Below are 18809 nucleotides of genomic sequence, written 5' to 3' on the forward strand. Positions count from 1 at the left end.
CCGCCAGAGCATTAGACAGATGTGTTTATTCTTTACCATTTATCCATCTTTGACACGCCCACTTATCTCAATAGGAAGAGATATACGGGTCGTGGCTAAAATCCATGTGCGAGGCGTATGTTCTCCATGACGATTTGACATTGTGTCTGAAATCCTTAGCACTCCACCTCTAATTCATGTGCGAAAGATGTCAAGTTACTTGCGGCGAGCAGGTTTAGATAGCATGTATCTTTTTGGTTTCAACGCCCTTTATACAGCAGTAGTTCAGTTATGTTACGGCATCTTTGTTATTTTTGTCGTAAATTTAAAGATACTGATGGCATATTTTCTATGATATGTGAACTATGATTTTGCTTGAAAACCAGTTTCGGGGACTATAGAAATGCACTTTTCCGTCATTCCGTCCGTCCGTCTGTCCGTCTGTCTGTCCGTCCGTCCGCAATTTCGTGTCCGGTCCATAACTCTGTCATCCATGAAAGGATTTAAATATTACTTGGCACAAATGTTCCCCATGATGAGACGACGTGTCATGCGCAAAACCCGGAGTTAGGTGCCTTCCAGTAGGGGACTTTGTATTGCATGGCAATACTTTTCATTTGTTTCTTTAGTCCTGTATCATAGGAAAGTAGTTGATAAATTTGAATCTGACGACGATATTTGCGCATTATATTCTATTTATTATTCAAAACGTTTTGACTGAACTAAAAACAAAGCAATATTTGTAAATTAAGTCCTTAATACGCACTGAATATTTAAAGGTTGTATTTCGTAAATCCGGCCTCCTGAGTATACATCTCGCTTCCTAATTCGCATTGGTAGATCCTGTTATAATTCATCAAGCTTACACTGCCGAATAAAATACTTCCCATATGCAACAGGAGTGTCTTTAGCTTGATCAAATAAAATGTTTTGATATTAAATATACATTCGTCTCGAATCAAGCTTTTTGATTATAAAAGATAGTGATGATTTATCCACAATTAAGAAATAGCGACCGAGATCTCAAAGAAATCGATGTATCAATTTTGTTAGTTTCATATGACGGATACCATAATTATTTAAGTGAGAAGTTGATGTTTTATACAGTTTCTAATCATCAAACAATACAGCGTTAATAATATCATTGCCACGAAAATATATCAATGGGTTCTGCATCATAGCCAAATAATTCAAAGTCAAGTTGGAATAATTTCTGAACTTTATACAGGAGTGACAATGGTATAGTCCTGTATGCATTTATCATAAATTGATATTTCTGGACACCCAGATTAATGTTAGAGATTTTTGTATAATCTAAAGCCTTAAAAGCATAGCTTAAAAATACGGCCGTTGTACCCGTTTTGTTGTAAAACATTTCATCTTTAAACATTTCAAAAGGAAATGTTAACTCTTTGGAAAGAAACCCATTCATCTGAAAAACTGACCACAATCTGTTTGCAATTAATTTATGGTTGAAACAACTACTGTTTTTAAAGCTTAAATTATATTTAGCAAGCATGAAAATTTCCTCTTTACCTCTTCTGTTTGGATTTTTTTTAGTAAAATTCATTAATTTACCATATCCTAACCTTTCCAGAATGAACTTACTGTCATCATTAAATGTTTCCATTTTACCAATTGCGTCATAGTTTACATGACAGGGACTGCACAGTCGATGTAACGGAGTCCAATGTCTATCCAAATGTATAGAATCTTTGACAATGAATGACAAAAATTCTTTGAATGTAACGTCATGAGCGCATTTACTTTTATCAACAGGCCTTATTTTTTTACTCATTGTTGCCCAAAAATCAGGTAAATAGAATTTGTCAAGGTACGCTGACCAAAGCCTCGAGTACGGCTCACGTGCAAACATGAAGTTATATCCATTTAATAAATGTCCACTTTCAAGAGCTTCATTCAGATCACTGTATTTTTTGATATGATCCCAATTTCCAAAATGAACATACCATCGGTCTATATCGGTAGGTTTTCGGGGCTGTCTACCCTTTGGATAATCTCTAGCTATAAACCGCAGTATAGACTTCCAAAATGTACATCCGACTTTCGGAGTTTCACAGTAATTAATTTTTGTAGGAATAGCAAAAATAGTTCCTTTGGAAATCACAGAAGATTGATCAAGCTGTTTGCTTTTGAAGTAATGTTTACATTTATATTTTATTAGCTGTAGTCGTTGGACTATGTTTTTGTCGGAGCTGTAGATTTCATGATGGTGTCGCATGTCAGCGTTTGTTTTCGATGTAACATTTATGTTCATTTGAACTTGATTTTCTTCTTTTACTATGGCTTCCTTTTCATGCTGTCTCTCTTCTGAGTCAATATGCTTTTTCTGGAAATAGTGAATTCACTTTAACTTGCAATTGGTTGTAATGTTGTTTTTATGTAAGTGAACAAGAAATCAAGCGACATCGTCAAATTAATAAAATCTGTAAAAAGATCCTTTGGAAGCATAAATATTGCAACAAAGAACAATAATAACAGACCCGGTTGTATTGAGTCTGTTCATCAGAGGTAATGAAATGTGCAACACCTCTCACGCCCCTAGCACCGGCTTAAGCGGAACTCTATTACACAAATGTTGAATGGACTCAATGAACCCAAAGAACCAGAAAATATAACAACACTGAATCCAAGTACGGGGAAACTATAACTATTTTACAGCCGCCATTAGGCACTTAAAGACTGCTGTTGTGATAGTTAATAAAATCTGACAAAAGATCATTTGGAAGCAAAGTTTCATAGGTGAAATAACTTAATTAAAAACAATGCCTTTCAAGTATAGAAGAAAAAAACAACTGTTAATTTACCAAGATATCAACAAATATTTTGACTTTTTTTTCTGCTATCTTTATAACTTTACTTGTAAAAGTAAGTTGATATATTATATATGTTATCATTTCAGCTACGTTTCTTACTTGAATAAGCCGATGTGAATTTTGTTCAGTGAGATAAGGTTCTGTATAACTCCATTTAAAACCATCATGTTGACCTGGAAAGAAAAAAATGTTGTGAGAATAATCCAAGTTACATAGTAACACAACGCCATCAAACACGCTATATTTGTTATTTGCAGTTAATAGAAATAGATAATTTAAGTTTTCGTATGTTCAACAATTAAAATGATTGAACGAGCAGCATGATATCAACAAAAAGATACTGACCTTAAGTGTGCCTAGCAGAGGAGATGTCAATACAGTTTATCACGTCTTTGGTATGACGCATGTAGGTACTGAACAAACTCCAGACCTGCTACTCTTAGATTTTTCGCTAAATCATACTTAAAAGTTGGAGGATTAAACAGTCGTTAGTGTTATTCAAGAACTTGTATGATATACACATTTAAGGAAACTGAATTATAAACTATTGAACGTCATGTATCGTTGACCTTGCATATGAAACGACCTTATAAGATTTATATCATGTGCTATTGGATAAACATACGTGTTATTGTAAAAATACGTTTTCAACTCGATATATATATATATATATATTTAAGGTGTTTTTTAAGCAGTAGCTGTGAGGTTGCAAATATTGCTATGAACACTTTGAATGAGAAATAAACAGTTGTTTGTCCAGTCCTCTAGTATTGTGTAATTTTACGTACGATAGTTTCTGTCTGGGATGTCAAAGACAAACAGTATCAACTTTTAGGAGTATATTTCATTAATTCCCGTCCTAGTATTGTTCTTTATTAATATATCACTATTATGATTACAACATTAGCATCATAGTCAGGAAATGTCATTAACCTTAGATGCACTCAAATAAATTCAGTGGCCCATTCATGTAAAAATCATATTTCCACTTCTAGTGTTATCTATATTTTCTTACGTAATACAATGCATTCTTTACTTTACTTGACAATAATGTAAATACGTCCTTAATACGTCCTTGATGAAAGCGATAAAGTTATTTAAATTGTAAACTAGGGGCTAAATAGTATGTCTGTGTCACGAATTAGAATGACTCTGTTTTTCATCTCAATGACAAAGTGCACCGGGCCTGCAGACTACATAAAAGCAGAGCAATAAGATTTAAACATAGGTTGTATGCGAAACATCGTTACTGTTTATTGCCTGATTTATTTTTGTTTTATCTGCTGTGTAACTGAATATGGGATTTTCGCTTAAATACTTAATCAAACCGTGTGCTAATTCGTTTTATTTTAATGGTCATGCCCCAATTATTACTAACTGTTTAAGTTTATGTATATGAATGGATAGAATGAAAGCAGGAAAATTATATGTGCATATTTATTTTAAGTTCATTGCAGATATTTTGAGTACTTTCAACTTTAGAAGTTTTTCTACTACAAAAATCTAAGTCTTTTAAAATGCTACCTAATACATCAGACTTGAAAGATCTTGTGGAAATTAATGTATTTTGCAATGTGTAACTGTTGCGCAAATCCCTATTGTTGCTTCAAAAAATATGTTTATATCAAAATTCAATTTGATCACTTATAGCTGCGACATATACGTCAATCGGTCTTGTATAATTAGCGCAAATACTTAGGGTATAGACTTTGACCAAATACATACCGGATCAACATCATAACAGCTCCAACGATAATAATGTTGTCAAATTCAGTCCATTTATCTTAAAATCATACGAATACACAAAAATCTCTTATTTTCCGAAAGATATAAAACAAAATATTTCTTGTTCTAATCAAGACCCATGTCCCTGCTAAACTCAAAAATAGATAGACTCACAGATGTCGTATTGATGGAAAAGGTTTCTATTTACGATGCTATAAGTATCAAAACCAGTCTGATCGAATTTTGTCAAAAATAAATATAAACAATGTAAAGCCAGCTGGACAGGATTCTGTTCTACCCTTTCCGAGAATAAATATAACGTTTCCATTATTAATCATCACCTGACTTTCATTCTTAAATATTGTTTTTATCGGATGCTCTGTGTAGCTCATTTACTAATAAATTGTCAGGTGATGATGAAGAACGATCACGTGTTATCTATTTCGAATATGGGTAGAACAGAAATATTTCCCGCTGGCTTTGCAAGGTTTATTTTTTAATTTTGACAGGTTATGCGTAGATCGTAAAGAGAAGTGGTATATATATGTAATATGTGTAAGGGATATAAAAAGAGGTGGGGAAGTGGAAAAAAGGATAACATTCAACAGGGAATGCTACCCTCTAAAACGCAACCTTCTTACACTGCAAACCATAGCAGCAGCGCAAACAAGGACGTGTACACGCACACGCACACACAAAACACGCACATGCACACATACATGTAAACGCTACCAATTGGGGAAGGAAGTTGTAAACCTACCAACTTGGAATTTCTTTATTTCTGAAGCTACTGTTATAGCATATTTCTATCAACTCTTATTCTTATCATTTTTTTGATTATCCGAGGCTTTAGATTAAAGCTATCTTTAATTGTTAAGCAACGAGATTTCCACGTTCAAAACCGGGAATTTTGTGTTTAAACCAACTTCAACTGAGGTATATGTATAACAAACCGGATGTTTGTGTACAGACGGAATGTGGAACTTTGTGTCTCTCCAAAACATGGAATTAGTTTAAAGGCTAAATGAGGTACAAGTGTATAACTAAACGGGTGCGTGTGTATAGTCGAAACGAGTAGCTAGCAATTAAAATTATGTATGTGGATGTACCTGTTATATATCATATAATAGGGGAAGTCAGTCGAAGAATTTGATTTAATTTAACGGTTGCCCGTTTTCAAAAGTATTCCAGTTATGTCAGTCGGGCAGTTTACCCAACAATTGTTCTTGTGAACATCCAGTACTAGTGACAGCTTTCTTACATAAAGAGACATGGTCGGTAGCAGTGCTCAAACACATGCCCTCAATCTATGCGTGGTTGCAATGATTTTAAGTCGCTACCTGCTTTCTAGTTAAGGCAAAAATGTCTTAAATTTAAGACAACAACAAAATCATAGAGTTATAGAGGTAATTAATTTGAATAACAAAGGTCTGAGGCAAACACATAACCCTAAATCAGGAAGAATAACAGTGACATAGCAATTATTTTTATTTGCGCTTTTCTTTCCTATAATAGTTTAGCTAAAACTTGATTTTCTTAGAAAAAGATATTTTCGCATATTTTCGAAGTTAAATGCCACATGACTCTCGTGCTGTTAATGACAGCTAGCAAGCCTCGTTACCGCCAAATGCGCAGGTTCCCTCAGTACGGATATTTCTATGTGTTTTGTAAACACATGATACATATTATTAATTTAGTCGTTTTTCCGTTAAATGTACTAAATGGGTACATAATGAAAATAACGCACGCACTCAAAAGAAAGCTTCCTCACCCCTCTACATCTGGTATTCAAACACATGACTTTCACTACCTGCTATTTTTCAGTTGTACCTTATATATTATTTTTCGTTTCGGCGAAGAAAACATGAACTGATAAACAAAATAACGCTTCCAGCCGAAACGTCACACATACACGTTCAGCGTTCTAAGGTTAATTGAAACCAACAGAATAGCGAAAATTTTAAGTCGGCAGATAAAACAACCATGTTCGTTATTTGGAAAAAAATAATTCGAGTTCTGTGTACTTAATACTAAAAGGAAAGGAGTTCCAGTGCCTGGGTCATGATGATTTCGTAATACGGGATGAAACCAAGTCAGTAGATGTCGTACCTGGCGGGGAAAACCAAGGTGGTATCAAATCTTCTGATCAGGCATCATCTCTTTGAATATGAAACGTTTACCTTTGATAATTGACCTAGTATTGAAGATATAGTGACCTGGTATATGAAGTATCGGGTATTAGGGGCCTCCATGACCGAGTAGTAAAAATCGTTGACTCAAATTCCCCTCACCGCTGTTCGTTTGTAGGCTTCTTTAAACCCTTATGCATTGAACATTGGTTGCTGACAGATATATCCCGCACAATCTTTAACACTCTAGTGACATAAACCAATCGAAATTTATACCTCTGCTAATACTTGTTCAACAAATGAATAAATATATATATATGCCTTCATGCACATGTGCACATAACGTCTAGTCACTCTCTAAAGTTGCAGAAGTGTATGTGGTGTTGCATCCACTAGATTATGACAGAACAAATGAATTGACATAAAACTGAGTCCAGGATAAATGTTCGCAAAACATTTTCAGTCTGGGTTTGACTATTTCATGTAAATTGCGTGAATATTTACTTAAAGTCAATGACTACTTTTAAGTGACTATTCAATACTGATGGTCAGTCTAAATTGGATTTCAATCTTGCAGTTCTAGCAAATTGGTCTATTAAATTTCAATCTCAAACTTAGTTAAGAGTTAAAAATGTTTTGTGAAAATGGAGCAAGTACACCTTCTCTACCCCCTAGCTTCCAAATCCTTTGTGCGAGGGTGTAATTAGATATATCCGCCGAAAAGAGAGGGCCCTGATGACCCTGTATTTTTCACCTAAGTTATGCTACTGTATGGAACAGATTTTGGTGGTTGGCTACGCAATATTATTTTCAAAACTTGGCCTGCTGTTTCTGACCAGAAGACCTCTTAAAGTTTCGAATATATACAATATAGGTAAAAATGGGCATGCCGGTAGAGTACCATCTGTGTGAAATTATTAAAACAATCGGGCCAACAGTTTCATCAAAGGATGTTTTTTGATTCCCTTTATACATATAGGAAAAGGGACACGATGCCCTCTGGTGGCCATTTTTTCACATATCAGATTAATTTGAACAACTTCGAAAGAAGGTCACACAAAGACAATCTGTGTGAAATTATTTTTAAAACTTGGTACGCAGTATTTTAAAAGTTTCCATTGTATGGCATAAGGAAAAATGTGCAACGAAGCGGAAGAGCCTGGATGTTTGAAATTTGTGGATGGATGGACGTCAGGCACTTGATTGTGAGTGATAACAATAATTCACCCCGAGCACTTTGCACTCAGGTGAACTAAAATATACCTCATAACAAGACATTGTGTCTGAATTCATTCGTCTTCCATCTCTGATAATTCATGTGGGGAAGTTGGCAGTTACTTGCGGAGAACAGGTTTGTACTGGTGGTACAGAATCCAAGAACACTGGTTATGTTAACTGCCCGCCGTTACATGACTGAAATACTGTTGCAAAACGGCGTTAAAACCCAAAACAAACAAACAAACACTGCATTTGACCTCCATATGTGATTTGATTAAAGGACATCATCATCATCCTAATACCGGTTATATTAACCAAGACTTAATTTTCCAAATTTGATTAAACTATGCGCCCCCCTCCCCAACACTTATGTCACTGAACATGGTTTTATGACTCAATATTAAAATTGTTTTAAGATGTTTGCTGCATAAACGTTTACGAATTTTATTTATATTTTTCACTAAGTGAAGGACCATAAATCTGGCCTGGCTAAGTAAAATCCCAAATAGAACATCCGGTGCAAAACTCCATAGGCTATAAAACAATTCTCTAATGTTTGATTGCTTTAGGTCGAGTACATTTTGACATACATGTGACACACACTTTTATTTTTTGACTCAGTCAAAGAGCCGCAATTCTGGCTTGCAAAGTCAAAAAAAAACTCTAAAAAATCAGGTGCACAAGATCACATACGGGATATATTCCTATAAAGTTTCATGACTCTAGGTGAGATTTGTTTAAATATCTGCACAACAAGCACACTGTGTGTATGTTTAACTAATTCAAGGACCAATCTGGCTGAGTGAAATCCCAAACAGATCATCAGGTGCGCAACCTCGCATGCTACATAACATTTTAGTTTCTTACTTAGGCAGCAATCTGCAGAAATTATTCAAAATCAGACCAGCAGTTTCAGACAAGGTTCTACAATATACATACTTATACCAAAATGTTCCATCAACTTACTGGCGCATCTACTTACTGTTACGTTATGGTAATATGTTACTTGTTGACAATACATGTATTAGTCAGATTACTTAGGTTGGGAGGGGGAATTTTAAAAAAGCGGCATGAAGAACCACAAGATAAAAGAAAAGGAAAGTCACAGGATTTGTTTTGGTCGGTAGGAACGATTCTTAATATAATCCCACTGCATAACTTCACATGTTGAACATCGAATGTTCAAAGTATTTATTTGTCTGTTTGCTTTGGGTTCAATGCCGTTTTCCAACAGGACGAATTTCAGTTATGTAATGGCAAGCAGTTAATCTAATAAGTGTTCCTGGTTTCTTTACCAGTTCAAACTGATCTCTGTAATTAACATCAAGTATCTCCGCATGAATTAGAGGTAAAGGACGAATGATTTCAGACACGATGTATAATATCAGATCATCACGGGGAACTCAAAGTATTCAACGTAATCTGACGATCTTATTTTTTATTAACACGAAGCACAATATTATCAGCATATATCAAGACAGACAGTGTTTCATCATTGTCAAGTGCTAAACCACAGCTTTCTTTTATCCCACATATAAAATACCTGAAAGCCAAATGTTTGAGGTTATAGAATCTTTTAAAGGTTATTTCAAATACAATAATAATAGGGGAGCCGATCGCAAGGTTTGAATGATTTAAAATCAAACGTCAAACTCAAAGCTCCATTTTTTTATTTTGTTTTGGTATTCACTTTGATGATAAGTTAAGAATGTATCCATTAAACTTAAGGATAAGTGCAGGTTGTAGTCAGTGTGTGTATATTGTATGCTTGATGATTTTCTTTAAGATACTAAAATGTATAGTAAATAAACTTTGTTATCGTTGAATGTTAGTTTTGATCCTGGCTCATTACACCTGTATCTATATCTTTATATCAAAAAGAATATATTCGAGCAAAGAAAAAATAAAAAGATGTTTTGCAGCTGATATTTTATTGTTTTTGTTTGTTATTTGTTATGTACACAAGTGTCATGTAATCACCCTATATATTTATCATGAGACATATTTGTGCAACTTCCTGTCACTTGGCAAATTATTTCATATAATATACACAAAAAACGCCGTTTTGGAAAGTTAACAGTATCAACTCGAGAAATTACATTTATTTTTATGGATAGCATCGCAAACACGAATTGAAATATACTTCATGTCTTTTTCTCTTATTTTACACACGTTATTTCTACGTGTAAGAAGGTAAACATGTTGCGGTTTTCTGCTGCCAAACAAATCAAACATTGCATCCAATGTCGTAACAAACACCTATGATTCGCAGTGAAATAGAGGATGTAAGTTGTTTGTGTGTATGGGTTTGTGTTTTGTACGTGCGTGTCTGCGACGTTGTAGGAATACTGCGTTTAAAGAACGTTGCTTTCCCTGTTGAATATTTATCCTTGCTCCACTTCCCCCCCCCCCCCCCCCCCCCCCAACACACACACTCTCACACACACATCCGACCGTATAATCTACCCTTTACCACCCAGCCCCATTTGTTTGTAATGTATTGGATTTGTAATGTACTTTTTGTTGGATATTTGAAGCAACACGTCTACAATATGTTTCCATTACAGCTTCTCTTTGTGGTGGGCCTACTTTGCGACGCATGTCTCTATGGCTGTGTTTGGGGGTGTTCTGTGCTTCCGGGAAATTTACCCTTACATTTTATCTTTATGTAAATGATGTACTTGCAAAATCATTACCAAATTAATGACAATCGATTATTTCAACCTTCACTTATTGGAAGTACTTTAACAGTGATGGCTAAAAATCACTTGCTTTGCACTACTGTTGGTTCAAAATCGCCCTTGATATGTAAATTTATATCACGTGAGGAAGGGCGGTACGATGGCGAAGGGCGACAGCACGATAGATATAACACGACAGTACGATGGCGAAGCGTGAAAGTATGATGGCGAAGCGCAACAGTACGATGGTGACAGTCAATCGTACTGTCGTGCTTCGCCACCGCACTGTCGCGCTTTAACATCGTAGTGTCACCATTGTTCTGTCGCATTTCGCCAGCGTATTGTCGCGTTTCGCCATCGTTTTGTCACCATCGTACCGTCGTGCTTCACAATCGTTGTGCCACCATCTTACTGTCGCGCTTCACCATCGTAGCGTCACAATCGTACTTTCACGACTTGCCATCGCACTACCACATCTCACCATCTTTTCTCTGTTTACATAAGGACTGACTAAACTAAACTCCAATTATAAAGTATTGTCAGCTCTGTCCAATAATCAAATAATTGGAACGTTGATACAGTTGAAGTGAATATCACCAGATCCGATGTTATTTAAATGAATATCATCCATCAGCTGTTATTGAAACGAATATTACCCGGGTTTTTTTTAAATGAATATCCACCGGCAGATTGACACTCAGCCTGGCATGATGATATAAAAATGTCATACCTTAATATTGTTTCAAATGTACTATTCAAAAATAGTCTCCGTTGATCTACGGCTATTTCACATTGTTTATATAAGGGATAATAAAAAAATAAATATCAAATGGTAGGGTGTTGTTTAAACGAATATCACCCGACCGAGTGTTATTTATAACAAAAATATCATTGTATTCAAAATTAACCTCTCTATGAAAAGATAAATAATAATGTATTTAAAAGTATTTTTTTGTTAGAAAAGGTTGTTTAATAAGCTCTTTAAGTCAATAAACATTAAAAGTATATATTATCAGTTTAAAAGAATAAAAATACACTCTTATTTCAAGTTTGCTTATAAAGATTTTAGGTTAAATTTATATAAAAGTGTTAATTAGGTCTATAATACATTTGTTTGTTTCCACTTACCCGACAGACCCTATCTTTTTACCACTGAACCTCAAGTTTTGATTGAAGAAAAATGTTAAGAAAAAATGTTGATCTATGTTTAACAAGATTATTAGTAAATAACTTCATGCACATCCCTCCGTTTGACGTCATGCAGATTAAGAGAATTCTTTAGTGCATGCTTGACGGGAAGGCAACAATGCGATTGTGAAGCGTGAAGGTGCGATAGCGAAACGCGACAGTACGATGACAAAGCGCGACAGTGCAATGGCGAAGCGCGGCAGTATGATTGCGAAGCGCTAGAGTACGATGGTGACACGACGATGGTACAGCGCGGCAGTACGGTGGCGAAACGCTACATTACGATGGCAAATCACGACATTACGACAATACGATGGCAAAGTGCGTCAGTTCGACGGACTGTCACCATCGTACTGGCGCGCTTCGTCATCGTACTGTAGCGCTTTGCCATCGCACTGTCGTCTTACCACAATAGTATTGTCGCGCTTCGCCTTTGTAATGTTTCGCTTTGCCATCGTATCGCGTTCACATGGAGCAGGCGCCGGCCCTAACGGAACACCGTTCGGTAATGTATTTAGTTTTTCGCTCTTGCCTGAAAAAATACCCGTATGGTCGCCTCCGGTCTATCTACGTCATCAAATGCTTAAAAGTTGCTCCATGTTCTAAAACGTGTTGGTGTGATTTATAATCCACATGGACAAAAACACACCCGGTTTTAAAAATCTTTGCACAACTTTTACATAATAATATATAAAATAACACTTACCTCTGATTTTGTAAACAAAAACATACATAACAGTCATACAGCTCACTAGTAACCAAATATGTGTTGTTTTCTTCATTTTAATCTGAGAATGAAATAATTTCTAAATAAGTAGATATCGAAATATGATGCTTAAGCAGATAAATGTAAATTACAACATGAATTTACTAAAGGCATCAGATTTTATTTACCTGGTAAATATAACGTTTGGAAATGAAAAAGTCAATTGACCGTACACTATATTCATACAACTATATAATTGTATGTAATTATAAACACGAGTTTTAAATACAACAAAAAAACCTTTCTAATGGTAGCATAATTCAAAACAAAGATGGCGTATATTCTACCTGTTTAGTTCGATATATAAATGCTAACTGAACATATCAACCATCAAAATTCTATAAGATCTGATTAATCGATAACAGATGCCATCTGTTTCGGTCATTGGAAGTAGTTTTCTAAAAATAGCACGCTTCTGATTTGTTATCGCCTATTCTATCAGAAGGACAACATGTGGAACGTTTTGAAAAAAAGACAATTTTGGTTAAATAAAAATTTTGAAATTTAAAATATATAAATAAAATCTGGAAATTAGATCCCTCGGAAGCATCGAGAACAAGGCAAACAGTGAAAATTGCAGACTCGGTTTGATTGAGTCTGTTCATGGGCAGTAATGGAAAATGCAACACTGCCCACGCCCCCTAGCACCGGCTTAAGCGGTATTCAATCTTCAAATCTAAATGAGTTGAAATCAATGATCCCGAAGGACCAGAAAATATAACAACACTGGTATGAAGTCGGGCGACTTTTTACGGCCGCCACACAGCACTTAACACCCGCTGTTGTGAAGTAAATAAAATCTGGAAATTAGATCCCTCGGAAGCATCGGGAACAAGGCAAACAGTGAAAACACTATAAAGTTGACTAGTATATTACTAAACGGAAAAGAAACACTCACAATTATGTTTCTAAAACGAAATCTGGTGTAACACATATATGATTCAACTGATAACATTTATCAACTTTCAAATTAAAACTGATTGAAACGTTCTGATCTTGAGATAAAACACTTTTCCGTTTAAATTTAATCCAGCTTATTCCTATAATACACAACCTGCCATCATGGCACCTTAAAAAGTATGTATTACACAGAGTTGTATTATATCTAGAAAACGTTGAAAACTGCAGACCATGACAAATCCCTATACTGCAATCATCTGATTCATTCTTGTTTCTATTTATAAAACGTCATGACGGCCTCAGTGTTTTAAACGCCGGCATAGTTAATTAACATCTGTGGAGCTTTAACTTTAAAGTAAAAATACACTATTAACAGAAAATAAATGTTTGAGAAATGGCGCAAAGTTTGAAAGTTGACATCCTGAAAGTGAAATCGGAAACAAAGCATACAATATAATATATGCATAAAATATTCAATCAAATGGTGTTCACATAATGGCAGCTCAGAATTACGCAGCACTGCCGAGAACATGAAACTTTTTTTTTCCTCATATAAACCTCAGATAATGGTAGTTCGTTTTGTAATGATTTAGTTTACTAGACCATGAAATTAAAGTAAGTATTGAACCTAAAACTTTACAGTATGAGAAAAAACAACAAAAAAAACAACAACAACAAATAAACAACTATCATTGAGTGCATATAACATTTTTGACCTAGTACAGTATTCAAGTCTGGATTTGATCATCTTTTAGCATGTTGTTTAAACTTTTCTGAAACACATTTTTCATTGTCCTTGCTGACCCTTTTGCAGATAGCCCTAGTTATCGAAACACTGATCAGTATTCAACCCTCAATTATAATAATATTAGTGCTGGAATCACTTTTTTGACTAAGAAAAAGTTGACAGGTACATGCATACGATATGAGATCTGGAAATGTCTCAAGTTTAATGAAATAAATTCAGATCTACTAGTTGAGATGAAATAAAGATACAATGCTTAACATCGGACCATGAGTTTCGTACATGTTTTTAAGGTTCCACTGTTTACATGTAGGGAAAAGTGTTCATGTCCTCTGGCGGTCGTGTTTATTTTATTTGACAAATTGGAATAATTTGAAAAATCTTGGTTTAGGGATTTTCTCACATTTTGGCGTGCTTGATATTTTACGGGCGGAAAACGTTGAATTTTATTGGCATATATAACTTACTTTCTGGGTATGAGATCAAATCAATCATAAATGAAAAAATCCCAGTTTAAAACCTGGAAGAAAACGTTTGGACATTTTCAGAGATTTATTGTTAGCGTTTATAAACATCAGTAAACACTCTTATACATAAAACGTAAATGATAATACGTTACATCCAGTATAAACATTTTTAACAGCTTTAAAAGTTTTGAAAGATATCCAGCTTAAAATGGGACATTGTTCCAATTTTAAATGTGGGCTATTCTAATGTCAAAATGCGACTTTTCTAAATTATATATCAAGCTTGATCTAACTAAATTAGTACATTTTTTTAACTAAATTGATATGAAATTAATCTTAATAGACATTTGCGAATTAATCCGATACCGAATCCGGGATTGTAATCCGGTATTCATATTGTTTTTTGAGGGATAATCTCAAAACATTTATGTGCGTTAATTTAAATCAATCAGAAATATCAGCAAAGTGTTGGTCGATTAAATATGAGGTTTTTAACTTGAATCTATCGTTTTTAGTAGTTAGAGCTAACAAAAAAAATGTTGTTTCTTTTTCTGGTAACATGCTCACAAAATTCGGCAGGTAGGCCGGTAATTTTGGTGTTTTTGATAATTTTCAATTGAGTTGGACCTTTCGGAAATTATTTTTGTTTTATAAAATGAAAAAAAATAAGATTGTGCACCTTTAAAGCATCAGTAAGTTGAATTCTAACATCAATGACCATGTTAAATATTCTCCAGGGCCATAACACATTTAGGTTAGATTAATTTGTGTAGGCCGGGAAACCAGAAGCACACAATTTTTCTAATTTATCCGTGAAAACAAAAAGGGCGGACAGTAGACATCTTTCTTCCTATTTCTGGCATCATTCCGTTCGTTATTAAGTGAGTTCATTGCTAAGTTTTAAATAAGGGATGCATATTATCCGGATATCTTTGTAGTTCTGTGGGGCAAATAAAAGATGTTTCTTTTTAAACTCTTACGGATCTTTACGTCATTATATATATATAAGTTAATTTTCTAAATAGGTTCAATGAAGAATTTTGCAAAACACGAAAACGTGTTATAGTTACATTCTTATTTCTTTTCACAGATAATCCTGGACATATTAAGTTCACCTATCATGCCGTATTGGTGGTGTATCTGTGATTATGAGATGTCCATCGTACATCCGTCATCACCCCCGTTACTTATTGTTATGAGCATCTTTTCCTTAATCAAAGAGTCAGATTTATCCAGACATAAAGTTGAGATGGCAAACAAAATAAAGAATTATTCTCCTTATTTACTCCCTTTTCAACACTTAGTCTACTTAAAAACAATGTTACCTATAACCAAATTTCATTAAGTCCTGACCGCAAGTTACTTGTATAGAATATTCGAACTTTTCAGATTTCCTTATTATATATGGCTGTTCTGCATACATTTTTATTGTGTGGCCGTCAGATCATTGGCTATGTATGGCCTTGAGGGGAAAAAATGGTTCCCATATAATTTGTAACTATAACTGATTTTTTGAGAATCGCCTTTTACAAGACTAGATAGATAGATAGATTTATTTCAACATAAAATGTACAATTTACATGGCGACTTATAATTAAAACATACCATCAAACAATAAACAAACATGTATGAATTAATATAGCCATGTCAATCAACATTATATGTTAAGGATAACACAAAAAAGAGTTAAAATAAACTCTTATTTCCATTGTGGTCCTTAAGATATAGTATTGTATGACATAGGAAGAATAATTTATCACAGTAAAAAAATAAACACAGCAAATGCCCGAAGATAAGTTTGTATAAAAATCCTATGCTTAAAAATGATTGACTAGTATAAAAAAAAAATTGACTAGTAAAAAAACACAATGCAAAAATCTATCTATAATGCAATCTAACTAAAAGTCATATTAAGCTTAAAAAATGTTCCTTAACCTTACGTTTAAATGAATACATGGTTGTGGCATCCCTAACATTTTGTGGCAGACTGTTCCATAAACAACAACCATTATAAGCAAATGTTTTTTTCCCAAAACCTTTGACCACTGAGAGAGCATATCTCTTACTATCTGACATTGAAAAACCTGTACCATCAAGGGAGGCATTTGCTAAGCTGAATTAAATATGTTTTCATGGAAACGCTCCTTTTGCGAGTCTAAAGAATGTGACTGCCAGGGCGTGGAGCTGGGTTTCCTCAAACAGCAACAGAGTAAACTTCTTTGACCCATCCCCCACCCTAAAATCGCCGGAGCAAAAATAATTTGACTTTTGTTCTGGGTGAAAAATATAAAATATACATTTTTTTTTCTCTCTCTCTCTCTCTCTCTCTCTCTCTCTCTCTCTCTTTCTCCGCGCACATGTGTTATTTATCTTTTGTTCTGTGTGAAAAATATAAATGTGCATTTTATCTCGCTCGCTACGCTCGCATAAGTAATTTATTGTTTGTTCTGGGTGCAATATATAAATTATGCATTTTTTCTTACTTGCTACACTCGTACCAAAAATCTTACAAATTTCCGTGAGCTCCTATAACGCTCTTTAACATTTCTACGTTAATAGCCCTTGGTAACCCTTCCACAAAATAATTATGTGAAGTTTCAATCAAACAAACACCATTAATACTTTCCAAGTTATACTCCGGACAAAAGTGTGACAGAATGACGGAAGGACGGACAAAGCGACAACTATATGCTTGCCCTTCGGGGAGCACAAAAATATATAGTTAATCAAACCAAAAAAAAACAAACCAAAAAAAAACTTAACGTTAAAATGTTAGACAACAACTATTTTTATCATTTTATCATTTGAACCACTAAATGTTTTGAGAAAGTACCTACAGTATACCCGAAGTCAGATTCGGATTCGGCATCGGATTATTTCGCAAATGTCTAATAAGCCAAGTTGATTGTTGAAATGGACGACTTCGTCCTATCTACCAGTTGTACTAAGCGAGGCATACATCAAAATGCGACTGATTACTCAAGAAATAATTGGATTTGGACTACGTACTGATACTTTTGTCAAGTTTAGTTTTTGAAAAACAACACCTGTCGTCAATTAACATATCGTTAAGTTACTTCCACACTTTTGGTCAATAATAAGGAAAAAGAAACAGTCGTTTTAATACGAATACCGACGAGGGACTTTTAACTTATTTCTTTTATGTTCTAAATTATTCTTCAAATATTCAAGTACCGCTGCAGATTCATTTTTAGCCTCTCTCATCTATCCTTTTCGCAGATTTGCTTTGGAAGTAGCTTTAAAGTGTATCATTCATATATTTTTTGTTGGGTTTAACGTCGTATCGACACAATTCAGGTCATATGGCCACTTTTTAGCTTTGATGGAAGACCCTTCCGTGCATTATATCATCACCGACGGGCACCTGAGCATAAACACCAACCACCCGCATGCCCTCACATGAAGAATTCAACGATCCGAGTGGTGCTGGAATCCCCATCGGTGAGAGGCTAGTGATTTGAAATCACCGACCCTAACCACTCGGCCACGAAGGCCCCCATTTATATTAAGTGTATATTTTAAAAACATATAATGAGTACACATAGTAAATGTATTATAAAAAATAAAATTAACTAATAGTGTAAATCATCAATACGATATAACTGAAAACGGTATGTCAATATCAAAAAGCAACATGTTTAGCTTGCGGCAGTATAAAAACTAAGTTTGTGAAAAGTACTCGAGGAGAAATTGGCATTCATAAATTAATTTCAGCTTCTTTACCTCATAAAGGTTTATCACTTCTTGAATACAAGTACGAGGAGTGTTTGAAAAGAATTGTGTATTCTAGTCTGAAACCTTTAAAACTGATGGAAACGTGCATGTTGTCATTTCATACCCTAAAAGTATTCCCCGTGGTAAGAAATGCAAAACTTTAGACTATGGATCCATTTCTGGAAAGCGTCACGGTAGACAGATTTTGGTAAACTACGGAGGTACTGATGGACAGCAGAACCGGGAGCTGGTCGCGATCGATATCTACAACCAGAAAGGAAGTTTTTCTGTTTTGGAATCAGAAAGAAGTCGCATGGCACCAGATCTGGGGATTAAGGTGGATGTGGTAGCAAAGTAACTCTCTCCGTCTTTAAAAACTTTGTTACTGTACTAGAGGTGTGCGCTAAAGCATTGTCATGCAACAGTCGAACATGTTTGA

General features: G+C 34.8%; 1 protein-coding gene across 1 annotated transcript; it reads right to left on the reverse strand.

Annotated features, from left to right (window-relative positions):
- Nucleotides 1-601: 601 nt before the first annotated feature.
- LOC123529500 (carbohydrate sulfotransferase 10-like) lies at nucleotides 602-13650 on the reverse strand. Its single transcript, XM_053550303.1, has 4 exons — nucleotides 13422-13650; nucleotides 12464-12545; nucleotides 2916-2989; nucleotides 602-2329 (listed from the first exon to the last, which is right to left on the reverse strand). The coding sequence occupies exons 1-4, from the start codon at nucleotides 13476-13478 to the stop codon at nucleotides 1121-1123; spliced, it is 1422 nt and encodes a 473-aa protein (XP_053406278.1). The 5' UTR covers nucleotides 13479-13650; the 3' UTR covers nucleotides 602-1120.
- Between the last annotated feature and the right edge of the window lie 5159 nt (nucleotides 13651-18809).

Source organism: Mercenaria mercenaria, chromosome 8 (genome assembly GCF_021730395.1).
Source record: "Mercenaria mercenaria strain notata chromosome 8, MADL_Memer_1, whole genome shotgun sequence".
Lineage (NCBI taxonomy): Eukaryota > Metazoa > Mollusca > Bivalvia > Venerida > Veneridae > Mercenaria > Mercenaria mercenaria.